Source organism: Corylus avellana, chromosome 3 (assembly GCF_965113065.1).
Source record: "Corylus avellana chromosome 3, dhCorAvel1.hap1.2, whole genome shotgun sequence".
Classification (NCBI taxonomy): Eukaryota; Viridiplantae; Streptophyta; class Magnoliopsida; order Fagales; family Betulaceae; genus Corylus; species Corylus avellana.
In genome coordinates, this window is record NC_142492.1 from 25,414,841 (window position 1) to 25,430,687 (window position 15,847).

Here is a 15,847-nt window from a genome sequence, read left to right on the forward strand (position 1 = left end):
GGAATGGCCTACCATTTGAGTGGCCGAAACCACCCCCAGTGGGTACTGGGAGTAGCACGGCTACCCCCCATGTAGCTACGGGAGTGGCCGAAACTTCCCCCAATGGTAGTTTGGGGGTGGCTCGGGCGCCCCCATGGATCCAAGGGGGTGGTTTCGGCCACCCCCTTGGCACCTTGTGGGTGGCTCAACTACCCCTATCAGGCCAGATGAGGGTGGCAAATGGCCAAGGGGGTGGCCCCCAAATTTTTATATATATATATAAATTAATTAGGTGGCCATGTTATCACTGACGACGTGGCCACTTATGCCAGATGTTGAATTTTAATTGGTCCACGTGTTAGTGATGTAAACTTCCATTAAGTCAACTAACGGTCAATGAAAAGAATGACCAATTTGATCTTTTATCAAAATCACAGGTACTTCTTGTGATAAAAATCAAACCCTAAGGGGAAAAAATAAAGAAGTGAAACCATTGGGGTTTTTTTAGTATTTAACCTTATAATTTATTTTTATTTTTATTTTTTGTTTAAACATCTTAGAAAGAGTAGCTAAAAAATATAAATAATAATAATTAACAAAAAAGGAAAATAAATGTTATAAAAAAAATTCATTAAATTCAAACAAATGTTTATTTTTGTCCAATGGTGACAGTTGGATTGATCAAATTAAAACAACATTAAACTTCATAAAACAGTCATAAATAGGGGCGGAACCACCCTCAAGGCTTACCCCCCAAGCCATAAGGTGGTCCTCCAAAAAAATAATTTTTTTTTTTTTTTAAAAATATATATATATATATATATTTTTAATAAAATAGACCCTTAAAATTTAATTTTTGCCCCCCGCCAATTTTTTTTTTTTTTTTTAATTTTTTTAATTTCGCCCTCTCAAACTAAAAGTTCTGCCACTCATAAAATGTTACTGTACACACATTTAGCCACCTAAAACTATTTTATATATTAAAATTTGGTTCCTTTTCAACCTACTTTTCATTAACCATTGTTGATGAAATTTTTATGTACACAAGTATAAAATTACTGGAAAGTTTTGGCCTATTAAACAACTTTAGCCAACCTAAAACCCATTTAAAATGTTAAATTTTGTTTTTTGTGAGGTAATATTATTATTTTTAGTGCAGTATTTAACAATTTTTTTCTTTAATGTTGATGCTTATTATTGTCATTGAAATTTTGGGCTTAAGAAGGTTCATTTAACTTCCAACTTAACTATTCATCTTCCACCCTTTTTAAAGGTGCAAGAACTTCAAGAGGTCCTTCAAACCTATCTGAACCTCTACTAAGGAACTGCAACAATCACCGGAAATAAGGTGAAGTGGGAAAGACATGGTCAAAATTTGAAACAAAAAAAGCTGATGAAAAGGGAGTAGGTACAAATCTCCACTATAAGATCAAACTACAATGTCACTAAAACCCAAGGAACACAACAGTAAATATAGAAAAATAGAAAGCAGTAAACAGTAATACCACAAAACAACAAGTAGAAGTTTACAATGACAAAAACAGAAAAACAACAAAGGTGGTGGAAAGAGGCAGAGGCAATGCGTAGGAAAGGCTTTGTCTAAGACCTGTTCTTTCCCAATCAATATCTCCATCACAAGGTCCAGATTGATGCAGCCAAAGTGCAAAAGAATAGAAACATAAAATGTGTGTGCATGTGAGAGACAGAGACAGAGACAGAGGTCAATAACTATGAAATTCAATGAAAACATTCAGGGGTTTACAGAGAAAGGCCTTGGATGGACTCGGGATGAATTTCTACACTTGAACAGCTTTAATTTATTTGAAGGAAAGAAGCACAACCTCTTAATTTTTCACGTGTATAATAATAAGCTTCTGTTCTAACAACTCTGGATCACTTTGGTGGAGCCAATTTCCAGCTCTTTGATCCTGTCTGCTTGTGTAAAAAGCCACCTGAAGTGAAATTTACAGTTAAAAAAAAAAATCACCAATATTAATGTTGCAATAAACAGATAGAAGAGGTAATAGTTACAGTAATATGGAAGGAATACAATGAAATTATGAAGAGTTGAAGCAGCAAAAAAACCAAACCAGGCTGTCAAAATACAAAGAGGTGAAAGCAATGTTTCAAAAAAACAGAAAACTAGAGAAATTATGAAAGATGTTGCTGAGGCTATGCTAATGAGCAAGACCATGGTATGCCAATAAGCATGCACTTTTTGCTTGGATTTTCTAGGCACGTTTTATAAACTCATAGATTACATTGCTCTCCATGCAGCACATGTAAATCCTCTCTTGATACTCATTCTACATGTAAATCCTCTCTTTCAGGTTTTCAACCAGGCAGTGAAACAGAAATAATTTTCCTTGAAAATATTTTACATTGAAACATTTTTTGCTCAGAAAACATTTTTACCCCATGAACAAACAGAATCTGAAAGTCAACAAGTTACAAGACAAGATTGAGTGTTATTCATTCATTCCACAAACAATTTGAAACTCTTTTACAGAGCACGAGCATGAGTAGCTTGATTCTCCTAAAGCCATTGAAGGAGCCAGGTTGGCTGATCATGTAACAAACTAGGACAAGTTGAAACCATTAGCTATGTTAGAATCCAGAAGATTTTCAACTAAATATGTCTGTATCAAATCATAATCTTCAGGATTTTCCTTACATTTCCTAGCACACCTCACCTACCCATTCTACCCTATAAATAGACCATCTTGTAACACATTATAATCAATTCATATAAACAAAATGTAAGCCTACTGAGCATTACCAGCAGTGGATGTAGGCTTCTATGGCTGAACCACCCCAAATCTTTGCCTCTCTCTTGCTTCCGCTTGTTCTCATTTCCTAGCACGCCTCACCTACCCATTCTACCCTATAAATAGACCATCTTGTAACACATTATAATCAATTCATATAAACAAAATGTAAGCCTATTGAGCATTACCAGCAGTGGATGTAGGCTTCTATGGCTGAACCACCTCAAATCTTTGTCTCTATCTTGCTTCCACTTGTTCTCATTTCCTAGCACGCCTCACCTACCCATTCTACTCTATAAATAGACCATCTTGTAACACATTATAATCAATTCATATAAACAAAATGTAAGCCTATTGAGCATTACCAGCAGTGGATGTCAGCTTCTATGGCTGAACCACCTCAAATCTTTGTCCCTCTCTTGCTTCCGCTTGTTCTTTTATATTTTATTTTAATATTTTAACATGATATCAAAGTAGAGATCTTGAATTCGGACCTTGACTTTACAGTTTATCCCCTAGTTCAGCTAAATATTTTCACATGTTGGACCTTGTTGGAGGAGAGTTTAAGCCCACACATAAGGAGAAGTATTAGAATATTAATTGAATGATTACATTCATCATTTCCTATCAGCTTAAGCTATTGAGATAAATGGTGATTTAACATAAATATATTAAATTCATCCCACAAACGATCTTGAAAAAGTCTTGTGAAGAGCCAAGCACTAGTAGTTTGACTCACACTTAAATCCCTAAAAGTAGCCAGGTTATATAGTTTTCATTCATTTAAGCTTTTCAGTCTGAGTCAACTTGTAACCAGTAGGTTAATATTGAAATTTTGCTACTCCCAAAAAGCAAACCAACACCTTACCAGCCCTACCCGGCCAATATGAAAATCTGCAACTACTTTGGATCATGTTTTGAAAAACTTAAACTGACGTGTTGAAGTGATACCATGACAAATCAAACATTTTTTTGATAAGTGATACCATGACAAATCAAACATAAGGTACTCACTAAGATTGACAGCAATTTGACTAAAGAATGTAATGTAAAACTATTACTAGAATATTCATAGCAGTCATTATGAAGCATTGCAGATTATGGACCTAGGATCCATCAAAATTTATAACGGTCCTATGGTATAGTAACAAATCAACAACACATAGGATATGACAAAAGCAATAGGTAATTAGTGGGTTGAAGAACTAACCTCGTCTTGATATAAGGTGGATACGGGAGCGAGGTCCTTCAAACTTCCAGTTATCTTCATCCAAGGATTTAACCTCCTTATCAAGTGCAGCCATCAGATCTGACTTTAGAACTAGAATTCAGAAAGCAAACCAGTGTCTTATTATGAGAACAATGGTCTATCTGGTATAAAAGAAGCATAAGAAAAGGAGAGACAATACAACAATTGTAAACTTTTCTACTTAGAACCCAAGGAGACAATTAGCCCCACTCAACTGAGTCCAATATAGTAACCGCATACGGTTAAGTGGAGTCTCTCTTTTTGTTAGTCTTTTCTTCTTTTCCCAACCAAAAACAAAAAGAAACATAAGATCCAAAAAAAGTGAATGAAGAACACAAGGAATTCAACCTCAGAAACACTTAACCCATATACATGGAGACTCAACTCAAAAGATGCTTTAGGCTAGTGAATTCCTTGTAAATTAAAAAAAAATATAGCTTCATAAACACCTTTATGAGCAGAAGAATCATAGAAAACGCTAGACATAATCAGTCCCCATGAACTCTCCTTACAAAATTCACAGTAATGAAACAATCAGATCTAAGTAAAGCCGAGGAATAAACAAATTATCTGAAAGGTTGCTGAGAAAATATAGGAATTCTCATTACTTGCAAGCCTAGAAAAAAGAATTCTTCACACACCTGATCTTAAAACAATTATTTGCCTTTGTGAGCTATCCACTGTCAACCCATAAAATAAACATTCTTAGTCTTCCCTCATCCACTAGTAGGCATTATTTCGTACAGCCAAGGAAAGTATCTTCCATTTAGGAAACCAAAAGAACACATAACATAAGGTTCAAATTTCTTGTTCTTTTCTTTTCCTAGGCTGCTTTGGCAACAAAATAGATTCACCAGCTTGAGGATTTTACAAATGTCAGGAACAAAAACAGGTCCAAATCCTACTTCTACACCTCACATAGTTGCTCAAAATTTGTCATAGCCCGGACCAGCCAAAAAAAATCAACAATTAAATAGAGGGTCAATGATAAGTCTGAAAAGCACAAGACCAGTCCTGCAAACCCTAAAGATTTTGTAGAAGTGAAAATGTTCTGATGGCTGAAGCTAAGCCTCAACCTCCACCCTCCCCAAAACAAGATGGCTAACATTGAGGAATATTACAATTATAGATTAAATGTAGAATTGAAGAGCCCATATGGCTAAAATTAAGGAATTTCACAATAACTATAAAATGACCCAGATGGTCTAAATTAAGAAACTTCATTAAAAATAAATAAATAAATAAAAATAAAAATAAAAACAACCAAAAAGAGAAAAGACTAAACCAACCAAGATTATGCAATACAATGGCCCAGATGGAACAAACAAACAAACTTCAAGAACATAGCTTAATACTCAATAGTAAAAAAGAAGACTTGAACACAGGACCCTGTAAAATTCAGAAATAAATTCCACAACAATATGACCAGGAGCACCTGACTAATCCGAGGCATGTACAGTCGACCATCCCACATAGGATTACTCCCTGAGGACAATCCAAAAAGCCCACGAGTCTAACCCCTTGAGGTAACAATAATTAACTAAACCCACAATGATATTGCAGAAAAAAAAAATGACCCAGATGACTCCAATTAATGAATTTCACCAGATTAGCTTAATTACACAGACAATAAAGAAATTTAAGAACCCAGATTGCTCAAATTAACAAATTTTAACGAGAATAGCAGCAACCATGTCATTCAAAGGGGTCGAAGATACAAAAGAGATTTTTTTTTTTTTTTTTTGATAAATAATACAAAAGAGAAAGTTAACTACAGGAAAGTAACTAACCATGCAAAGCCTCGTCTTTGCGCTCCTGTATTGAAATTAGATCAGGTGGGATGTGGAACTCTTCTGTGGACAAAGCAGCATTGCTGCTACTCCCTCCCACAATTGCTGTGGTCGATATTGAAGAATGTGCCGGCGATGTACTATTCATTCTTTCTTGTATTCCTTTTTTTTTCTGGGAAAATTGCTTGGTGCTTTCCTGGAAAATTCCACGCTTAGGCAAACAAAGCTTTTTTTATACCAAATTCACAGATAGAAGCAAATGGATGTGCCCCCTACAATTCCACTGCGCTCACCTCGTTTAAATTGGGTGTAGTCGAATTTATTGTTTGTTTATTTAGTTTTTGGGGCGGGCTTGATTCTGACTTACAAGCCCAACTATGTGTTGAGGAAATGAGCCCCATCACCCATGGCTGCTTCCGAGCCCACATTAGCCCATCTCTCTCAGCAACCTCTCTCTCTCTCTCTTTCTCTCTCTCTCTTCCATGGTAAGCCGAACACGGTAGGATAACTGTCCACCATCATTAGCCGATTCAGGTGAGTTATACTCTCTCTCTCTCTCTCTCTCTCTTTTCTTTTCTGTATACATGCTCTGAGAGATTAAACCAGTATGTTACTGATAAATCAAATCCGTTCTTTTTTGTTTTTTTTTTGGTAAATTCGTATGGGAATCATAGATTTTACTTGGAATTTTGGGTATTAGATGATTTTTTTCTTTTTTCTTTTTTCTTTTTTGGGTCGTTTTGCTTGAGGGAATTGGATGATATTAAATAAGGGATACTCTGGAAATTGAGGGCTGCAAGATTGAACTTTTTTTTTCAGTTATTGTTATGAAGCTGATCACTTTCTATTATTAGATTCGAATAAGTTGGTCTTGTTGTGTCCGTGTCAATTCCCATCAAGAAAATGAAATCGTTTTAGAATGCAAAATGTTTCTCATGGATTTTTTTACTTTTTAGCTTCTTTGTTAACTCCACATTGGTTGCATATATTTTTTTGTTTATGTATTTATAGTTCCACTCCTTTTTGTTTGTCAGTTACTCCATGGAAACTCGGCGACATATTCAATTGTGCATTTATGTGTTGGTTGGAATTTCGTTGGTACTCTTCTTTGGCAATGGCTCCTGCGTGCAAAGTTCTTCACTTTCAAGTGAGGTGAGTTGACCGTAGTGTTTGTTAGCTGACAATTTAGTATCTTTCAAACTGGTTATTTGATTTTAATGCACTGACAATTTTTTTCCTGTTCTTATTCGAGGTATTTTTCATAACACAAACTCCTAACCATCTGTCTGGATGTTATATATGTTACACCTTGCAATCTATTAATGACTAGGGATTTCACTTAAACAAAGTTTTGGTTTTTGTCTGTGCATTGCCAAGTGTTTGCTTCTGTATACAATGGGGAGCATGCCCATTGATACTGATTTCCCACCGATTTCTCAGTTTCTTACTTGATGATTGGTAGGGTTCATGGTAGTTTTGAAGTTTACTGGTTGATGTCATTGTTACTGTAGAGATTCTGGGTACCGGCTGTTGCCAGGATTGGAGATTCGCGCAAGGTTACGTGAAAGATAATACGGTTTATATTTTCCTCCTTATAGACCATATAGAAGAAAAAAGTGTAAAATTAATACTTAAGAGCGTGTTGCCAAGTTTAGGGATGCTTATTATAAGACAATGATGATTATGTTTGCAACCCAAGTACATCATTTGCAAGGAGAGGAATATAACTGATATCAATCACTGGCATTGTCAACATGGTGGCTTTTTTGCGTACTTCTTTTGTTATTATATTGGCATTCCTGACATGGCTTTTTGGTGTTCATGCTTGTGTATTTATAGAAAATAACTATGGTTCTTAATGTTATTTAGAGCTCCTCCTGTTTGTCATAATGTTTGCTTTTTCCTGAATTTCTATGGTTGTCTACTTGTTTTTTTCCTCTTCCTCCTGCTGGAGATGTACTTCTTATATCTGCTCCATGGTTTTTGAAATATACTTATCTTATTTTCTCTCTTAAACAAACAATCAAGAAAACATCTAGTGGTCAAGCATACCAATGTTCAGTTTGTGTGCCATCTAAGGAAGTTATGGTCAATATATGTATATGGTCATGTTTAAAAAACAAGCTGTCAAAACGACCACCTTTTGCTTGACCTAAACCATATTTTTCACCCATAATTTTTACATTGACATGACCTTTCTCTTACAATGGAAAAGCACAGGCTATGGTAACTAATCAATTTGTTCATGACCAGTGGAAAAAAATTGAACTTAGTTGATCATATTATAATTAAGATTCAATTATATTTTCTTTGTTTCCTTTTATGATATTCACTGTCACATCATGAATATCCATTGAACACGTTAATACATCAGTTAATAGTCCTTTATTTTCAAAGCCCTACATGCTTTCCCAAGTCAATATGGGGCTTAATTATTCAACTCCCCAAGCATGGAAGAATTAGCTTTTATGTACAATCAATTGATGATGCAGTTGTTGATTCAAATATTGCTTCCTCCTTTGTTGCCATCTGCAAGTTAAACAAAGTACTTTCTCTTTGTAATTTTTGTGGCCTTCTGCTGACATTATGGTATTGTAAAACAATTCATTTTAGGTAGACTAGATCATAGCTCATATACGCTCAGGCCTCAACTAGAATGCCATTAAGTCTTCAAGTTCCTCTAATTCTTGTCTTTATGTTCAAATATGCTAACTCCTGGAAATTACCTATTAGCTTCTGCTTTAAAATTTGTAAGCCTTTCTAAACTTGACTCCCCTCCCCCTCATTTTAATAGAACAACCTCTTCAACACTTTTTTTGATTGCTTGATCTTAATTAAAAATCTTTGTTCCTCACATTTAATGCAGTCAGGAGGTTCCTTATTATGATGACAAGTCCAAAGAGTTTCTTATGCAAATTCTACACACTCTGAATTTATTAATTATCATTAATCCCAAGTGAGAGATATTGTAAATAGCATCAAATCCAATGTTTTAGAGAAGAAATTTTTGCCAACTTTTACCTTCTCTTCGAATTAGTTTTCTCACGTGTATCCATAATTTTCAGGCACGAAGGTCTAATCCGGATTTTGATTCCAACAATTCAAATATTAGCTCGTTTTGTAGTCACAAGAAATTTATAATGGAATCTTATTATGAAAAGCACGAAAGTCTGCTTGATTCAGATTTCCAAGATTTTGTGGCACAAGAACTTCCCTCTGGGTTTTGTGGAATTCTACAAGATAATTTGAACCTTGTGCCAAGATTGTCAGTTCTAAAGCGCAATCTGATTGGTGAAGGTTCTCATCGTCATATATCCTCATCCATCAGACTCAACATTGATCCAAAATCCATAACTGAGCTACCAACTCTCTCTTGTGAGGTCATAATTATTGAAAGATTGCCATCCGGAGTCTTTGCAGACCCATTTGAGCTACAACATCTTCTTCAGCGTGGTGGTAAAATTCTACATTCTTTTTTCCTAAAAAAAAGTAAAAAATAAAAGATTAATCCAGTTTCTTAAATTCAAGCATATTGCATTGTTCTTTCTCAAGGTAGTTTAAACCATTTACTGCAGTGCTTAACGATGTAGCTGTTTTTGGAGATACAAATTTGGAATTGCCTTCATTTCTGTCCAACCGTTCTGCTGTTGAAGTTCACATGGATGTTCGTCCCAATCTCTTGTTAAGGCACAAGAATGGACTTGACATCAACATAGAACTTCCACTACATGCACGGTATCCGGTAAGTGATGAGGATATTATGAACTGTGAAAAAAAGAAACAGGAACTGTTTTTTATCCTTACTTTCATAATCTAGATACCCATTTTGTCAAAGTTCCATAAATGGTTGGAAAAAGTGGTTTTGCCATTTGACATGCATTCTCAAAATATGCCAAGAGTCATATGCTGTAATAAGAAGAATCCTGCATAGTTTATTGTGGACTATACAAATTTCGTTTTGCCTATTATTAATACTTAATAGGAAGTGATATATAATTTGTTGTCTTTCATTAACAACTGAATGGCTGCAATGGTTGGTTGCAATACTTCTTGAAATTCTTTTCTATGTTTTTTTGCAGCCAATAGATGAAAGTGGCTACTCAAGAGTTAAATTTGGAGCTCCTGATTTGTTTGTGCGGTGCAGCACAGAGGATGAGTCAGATAATCAGAGCTTTTTATTTACTTTGACCAGTGACGATGATGAAATGGAAAGTGGTGAGATTGTGTGGAGAATACCTGCCGGGATAAAGACACATGCTGGAGTTGTTTCTTTTGTCACTTTTATTTCAGCCTTATTATCAACTCTGTTTATTGTTTTGACATCCATTTTTTATTCAGACGCCAGAATGTACAAAACTCTGAAACAATCGTAATTTATCTTCTGGCTTAACGATTTGGCATTTAAATTGCTTCCCTCAAATGCAGTTAATAAGTGCAGGAGAATGATTTCCACAAGTAATTGTCTGTTAATTACACCACTATGGTGCAGATGTTATAGGTTCAAATCGTGTCGTTTGATAATAACAATAAAAAATAATTATAATCATCAGTCTTGCTTGAATGGCCTTACCGCTTTCCTTGTTTGGTGTTAGACTATTTTCATTGTTTCTCTTCAAAAGTGCTAATAATGATGATGATAATGATTTAAAGTTGCTTCCATTTCCACAAGATTACCAAACAGATCCTAGACTCTACCTTAAATGCAGGGGGGAGGAGCACCCGGATGTCATTGCCAATTTCACAGCATAAAGACGACAAGAAAAACCAAAGAATAATGAATTTCATTATAAATAGGAAACGGGACCATTACACAAGAACCTGTAACTCGTCCTAAAAACCCCAAACACGACTTACAGAAGAGAACAAACGGTCACCCAACTTAAACAACCAAAGACGATAAGCGGACACCCGATTTATATATATGTATATATACTGGGGAGTGAAGTGAGACACTCCGGTCAGCCATGATGTCTCGTAAAATAACACTTTCGAAGAAATTAGCAAAGAAATACACTATCTTGTTGCTGAGCACAAACCAAATTTGCTGCACTATCAAACCAGACTCTTCTGATTAGGCAGCGAGAACTATGATCACAATAAGGAGCACAATCCCGAATATCACCAACAGCAAGCACGTCTACACACACACAAAAAAAAAAATTATTGTTTAACATAAGCATACATGATAATTTGACAATCTATCATTTCGGTTCACAAATTAAGAAAAGATTTGAGCACAGAGTGAATGCGGGGTAGAATGGAGCATGCAGTCATGCATGTCGATACCCACTCTCATTTTGTACCCCCACCCCCCCTCCCTGGGTATCATTTTGTACCCCCACCCCCCCTCCCAAAAAAGAAAGAGAAAGGGGCATCATAAATTACCAGAGACGAATTTGATCTTTGTGTCTTTGCGGCTTTCACAAGTTGAGACTTCCCTTGTGAAGTTGCAGCCTGAGCACCCTCAATATTGGAGCCAATATCATCTGGCAAAAATAAATATGCTTGATGTGTGACAACATGAGCCAGAAAGACAAATATTGGTGACTTGTAGATAATAAACTAGATGACTTACCAATCATGGCTCCTTGCTCGTGGACCAGAATGGCAAGATCTTTAAAGATCTCATTCACTTCACCAATTTGATGTTGGATTTCTTGTATGCCTTGCTCTCTTTCCTCAATTACAGCTTCATTGAAGGCAATCTCATTGTCCAACAGCAAGACCTCCTGTCTGCAGCACAAATCATTAAAAGTTAAGGGTATGCAATTTAAGCAACTGGTTAAACAAATGCCTGGATGCAAACTCTCTTAACCAAAGTAGATAAACAAAGAGCATTCCCAATGGACATTGAATAAAATCAAGACACAAAGCAAAGGCAGTGGGGGCCTTCAACTCCCCAGATGGACAATGGGATCTGTATTTGAGGTTTCAACACCAACATCCTTTTGGCACTAAATATGTAGCAATCACATTATAAAAAGGAAAATAGGATTCTTTCAAATGTTACTTCAAGACCTCCCTTGTGTTTTCTAAAATTACACTTTAGTCCATGTCAGAGGATTCAGTCAATAGAAATCATATGATGATGATCCTGCCCTTAGTCCATTTTTTACAATAATTAGGGTTGTGGTTCATTTTGGGGAAAAAAAAAATTAAAATACAACTGCATGTGTAGGGTACAGGTTTGAAAGTTTTGAGTAATGATATATAATGTTATTATGAATCTTCTAGCAACAACTAAGGGTGTTTTGGGCATTTCTAATTATTTTTAAAATGCCATTAATAGTTTTCCTCTGTGCTAATGATGGTCTCGATCAAAAGTGTTTGCCACAAATGAAACACATGGGAGCCTTAAATAAATTTTTTTAAAATGAGGAGGTCCAAGAATTTTTTTCGTTAGAATCTAGGAGAGGTTGAAGTATTTTACCTCAAATTCTCAGTTCAAAAATATTCTCTTCTTCAAGGGAAATCATATATCAATCTTACTTGGAGCCTCACCAAGAATACAAAGAAACAAAAAGACAAAAGAATGCATACAACTTGATAGCTACACGCGTCCAAGGTATCATCTTGTACTTAGATTAGCAAAGGAACATATTTTGGGTTAAGTCTAAAAGTGTAACCATGAGTTCTGAAACAAGATAAAAATGAAATGCAACATAATATAGAAGCCCTCAAAGACCAAGAAAATTGGAGAATGTAGATTGAACAGAAACAGAATAATAATTTTGCAATAAATTTTTGAGAAAGAAAGACCTAAATGGGTGAAGTAAACACAACTCACCTTCTAGATTCCACAAGAATAGCACGCTGTTCTGGACTCTTATCTGAAATTACATCTATCTCGCTGGCTGTGTAACTGTATGAAGCATAAATGACCAAAATGTAAGATACATACAAATATGGAATTGTATGCATGTATGCATGTAAGATACATACAAGTCAAGTTCAAAATTATACAGTATAACGCATTGACAACCACTGGGTGAGTTGAACAAGCAAATACTAAAGAAACAATAAATCCTGAAAAAGGATTTTGAGGCAGATTTCTACACCCAAAAAAAATGCCGTTTTTAAAGTATTCTCATTAATTTACTAGAATCAGTTCACTTTTCAAAAATTTGCTTTATTGCAAGCATGCACCAACAAAAAAAAATAATCACAGACAATAAAGGAAGGAACTAACAAAGATGCATGCTTAATCATTAAATTTTCCGACACCTATTACCTAGAAGGAAGAACTGCTTGGGGAACAAAAGGATTGTATGCTGTTTCCCGCTCAGCTGCCAGCCGTTGAGCCTTCTGAAATTCTTTCAGCACTGCTTGAAAATCTTTTGCAAGTTTAGCATCAGCAATTTTTTTGTTGGCCTGAAATTAGATGGGAGACATTGAGGACCGTTATACTCTTGAAATCAGAATTAAATGATAAAAACAAGGCAAAAGGCAAAAGATTTTTAATTCAAAAATCATTTTGATCCAATTTTAGCACCACCCAAGTGTGCTTCTATGTCGGGGAACCTCTCCAAGGAAGGGCCCTTCGGACCCACCCCTACAGAGTAAACTCCGGTCCCGTGTACCGCACTCTCAGATAAGGCAGGTGTGCGCTAAGGAGAGGAAGAGAGAGAGAGAGAGCTCTGCTACTTACATTAACTTCTACATTATGATCTATTTCACTAGCTTGTTTAAGTTTGGCTGAAGTATCCTTCACCAATTGCCCAATATGTAGCCTTGTCTTGTGCCTGCAAGTTTTAAAAAAAAAAAAAAAAAAATGAAATGAGGACCACTAAATATGGAAATTCATCATGCCATGATTTTCTTGACAAAGATCAAAAGATTTATGATAACAAACTTAAAGAAATAAGATAGTTGCACAGAAACGATGGCCTATAAGGATAAATAAATCAAAACATTTATGTATAAATTCCACTGCAAACATGGTAAATTCCAAAAATTACACAAGAACCCCGAGTGTTAGAACTTAGCTAGGAAGATAACTAGAGAGCATATGCATAACAAGCATAATGCTAAGCGGAAATAAAAATTGAATTCGTAGCCCCCAAGCATGCACGTTGACAAAAAGGGTAGATTGGAGAAATAAAAGCCCCTCTTTGTCTTAAATGAAGTCCTGAGCCCTTTACTTTTAGGCCTAAGAAAGCGCACAGAAATGCAGTTTAGACTTTATAGTAGAATTTCCGCATACTAGAAAGATCAGAGAGGCCGAATAAGCTAACTGCCCGCATTCACAGTAACAAATTATTCTCACCTATAAGTTTCCCTAACATACATTACATCAAAATTCCTCTACCTACAATACAAATCCTCGTCCACCAGCACTGCCTTCAAAAGCGAAACTTAACATAGACTATCTCCCACAAAAGCAATAGATTTACTTCCCAAATGCTAGCCAAAAATACATAATTTAATATACGAGAAATGCTACATGCACTCCCAACTTCACTCACAAGTGCACACTCCCTCTCCCAAGTGCACACTCCCTTCACTCACCGACGCGGCACTAAAAAACCACATTCAGGAAGTAAACTTGGGAGTGCATATAGCATTTCTCCTTTAATAGATTATACATTGTAGGCCTTGAAATTATAATAATACATTATAGCTTGTTCAAACCCAATGATCCAAATCCCAAAATCAATCATTACCCCTTCCGCCCACCCCCCCCCAAAAAAAAAGAACCGTAAAAACCCCAATTTGAACACAAAAAGTCAATTCGACCAAACGATAACCCAATTCGCATACAATTCAACCTACAAATACGAATTATATATCCTCTACACGTGTATCAAGTAAATGCACACAACCCTATAATTTTCCGGAAAATGGAACTCACAGCTTCTCGCGAAGCTCGGGCGTGTCCTTGGGAGTACCGAGCGTGTTGACGAGGCGCTGAAACGTGGACACGGCGGTGTTGATCTGGAAGATCCCGGAGGCGACGGCTTGGGTGGAGTCCTGCTTGCCATTGATGCGGTCTCGCCTCGAAGACAAGGGTCGGCCCGCCTCGAGATCCTGGAAGCTCATTATCCGTCTCTTCTCGGAAACCTAACCCAAACTTTCTCCAGAAAATCAATTCAAAAGGGGAATTTTTCCAGAGAGAAAGGGACCCAGTCGGTGTTTGGTTACAAGGATCTGCAAAATCCTGACCTGGAGAGGGTAATTAGGTTTTTATGGAGCTGGGAACGTGGAGAGAAAGAGAGAATGGACGGTACAGAGAAATGACTTCTCGCTTAGAGAGAGAGAGAGAGAGACCTAAATCATTAGGTGAGGTGCAGAGGTGGTTTTCTTCGTTGATTATTCGGTGCAGGCACGTCAATGGGGACCGGTCGAAAGGGACACGTGTGTGGTTGGGATGGGTGACGAGCATGCTGATTCTGTTTGAGTGATATGCACGTGGACCAAGTCTATCGTGTATGGCACTTTTAACTAACATTTGCATTAATCCTTGTTAACTGAAAAAATAAAAATAAAAAATAAAATAAAAATTATATCAAAAAAATAATTTAATTCTTATTGTCATATTTCGTTCACTGACTTAATATATTCTGATAACGTAAAACCTTAAAATAAATAAAATTGTGATACTTGTCCGATTTAAGTTAGTGTTACACTAATAGAATCTATTAAATTAGTGGACGGAATTTAACTATATGAATTAAATTATTTTTTTCGCATACCTCAGTGATCTTTGAATTGATTTTAATACCACATTAAACTAATTGTAAATCAAGTAAACCACACTGACTAATTTTTCTTTTTCTTTTTTCTACATTTTTTGCCAAAAGATAAATATTAAGATGATGTGGAAGTTATATATTGGAGAGGATTACAATAATTAATAAGAAACAAATGTTACAGGTACCAAATAATCAGTTCTACATCATTTTGGTACTCGTAATATTTCTCTAATAAAAAATTAAGAATTTTTTTTATCAAGAGTTAGTTGATGGTCGTATGAATGTTTGATATAATTATTTTCTAACATTTATCTCTTTTATTGTGGTTGTTTGATTAAAATAAAGCATTAAAATTGTTACATGTCTTTT

The 15,847-nt window shown here is 35.8% G+C and overlaps 3 protein-coding genes across 4 annotated transcripts; 1 reads left to right on the plus strand and 2 right to left on the minus strand.

Annotated features, from left to right (window-relative positions):
- Window positions 1-1,425: 1,425 nt before the first annotated feature.
- Window positions 1,426-6,062, minus strand: SAMBA (valine-tRNA ligase). The gene is made up of 3 exons (XM_059588526.2): window positions 5,787-6,062; window positions 3,958-4,068; window positions 1,426-1,931 (listed from the first exon to the last, which is right to left on the minus strand). The coding sequence occupies exons 1-3, from the start codon at window positions 5,932-5,934 to the stop codon at window positions 1,873-1,875; spliced, it is 318 nt and encodes a 105-aa protein (XP_059444509.1). The 5' UTR covers window positions 5,935-6,062; the 3' UTR covers window positions 1,426-1,872.
- Window positions 6,063-6,218: 156 nt separating this feature from the next.
- Window positions 6,219-10,293, plus strand: LOC132176346 (phosphatidylinositol-glycan biosynthesis class X-like protein). Of its 2 annotated transcripts, XM_059588524.2 has the most exons (6): window positions 6,219-6,320; window positions 6,821-6,938; window positions 7,298-7,342; window positions 8,852-9,242; window positions 9,362-9,528; window positions 9,866-10,293. In XM_059588524.2, exons 2-6 carry the CDS (start codon window positions 6,828-6,830, stop codon window positions 10,157-10,159), a joined length of 1,008 nt encoding a protein of 335 aa, XP_059444507.2. In that variant the 5' UTR covers window positions 6,219-6,320; window positions 6,821-6,827; the 3' UTR covers window positions 10,160-10,293. The 2 variants fall into 2 exon arrangements, with proteins under 2 accessions (XP_059444507.2, XP_059444508.2); XM_059588525.2 differs by lacking the exon at window positions 7,298-7,342 and having other exon boundaries at window positions 6,220-6,320.
- A 253-nt stretch (window positions 10,294-10,546) lies between these two features.
- LOC132174679 (syntaxin-22) lies at window positions 10,547-15,065 on the minus strand. Its single transcript, XM_059586319.2, has 7 exons — window positions 14,638-15,065; window positions 13,435-13,528; window positions 13,018-13,157; window positions 12,574-12,648; window positions 11,362-11,519; window positions 11,172-11,272; window positions 10,547-10,923 (listed from the first exon to the last, which is right to left on the minus strand). Exons 1-7 carry the CDS (start codon window positions 14,823-14,825, stop codon window positions 10,858-10,860), a joined length of 822 nt encoding a protein of 273 aa, XP_059442302.2. The 5' UTR covers window positions 14,826-15,065; the 3' UTR covers window positions 10,547-10,857.
- Between the last annotated feature and the right edge of the window lie 782 nt (window positions 15,066-15,847).

What these genes read in the sequence shown, in the direction of transcription:
- SAMBA (XM_059588526.2), bottom strand. Translation starts at nt 5,934, where the DNA reads ATGAATAGTACATCGCCGGCACATTCTTCAATATCGACCACAGCAATT. An exon ending in CAAAGACGAGGCTTTGCATG is followed by an intron (nt 4,069 to 5,786) that starts GTTAGTTACTTT and finishes TCTGAATTCTAG; the next exon opens with TTCTAAAGTCAGATCTGATG. An exon ending in CCACCTTATATCAAGACGAG is followed by an intron (nt 1,932 to 3,957) that starts GTTAGTTCTTCA and finishes ATTTCACTTCAG; the next exon opens with GTGGCTTTTTACACAAGCAG.
- LOC132176346 (XM_059588524.2), top strand. Translation starts at nt 6,828, where the DNA reads ATGGAAACTCGGCGACATATTCAATTGTGCATTTATGTGTTGGTTGGA. An exon ending in GTTCTTCACTTTCAAGTGAG is followed by an intron (nt 6,939 to 7,297) that starts GTGAGTTGACCG and finishes TTGTTACTGTAG; the next exon opens with AGATTCTGGGTACCGGCTGT. An exon ending in GGATTGGAGATTCGCGCAAG is followed by an intron (nt 7,343 to 8,851) that starts GTTACGTGAAAG and finishes CATAATTTTCAG; the next exon opens with GCACGAAGGTCTAATCCGGA.
- LOC132174679 (XM_059586319.2), bottom strand. Translation starts at nt 14,825, where the DNA reads ATGAGCTTCCAGGATCTCGAGGCGGGCCGACCCTTGTCTTCGAGGCGA. An exon ending in CAAGCAGTTCTTCCTTCTAG is followed by an intron (nt 12,649 to 13,017) that starts GTAATAGGTGTC and finishes TGCTTCATACAG; the next exon opens with TTACACAGCCAGCGAGATAG. An exon ending in CGAGCAAGGAGCCATGATTG is followed by an intron (nt 11,273 to 11,361) that starts GTAAGTCATCTA and finishes TATTTTTGCCAG; the next exon opens with ATGATATTGGCTCCAATATT.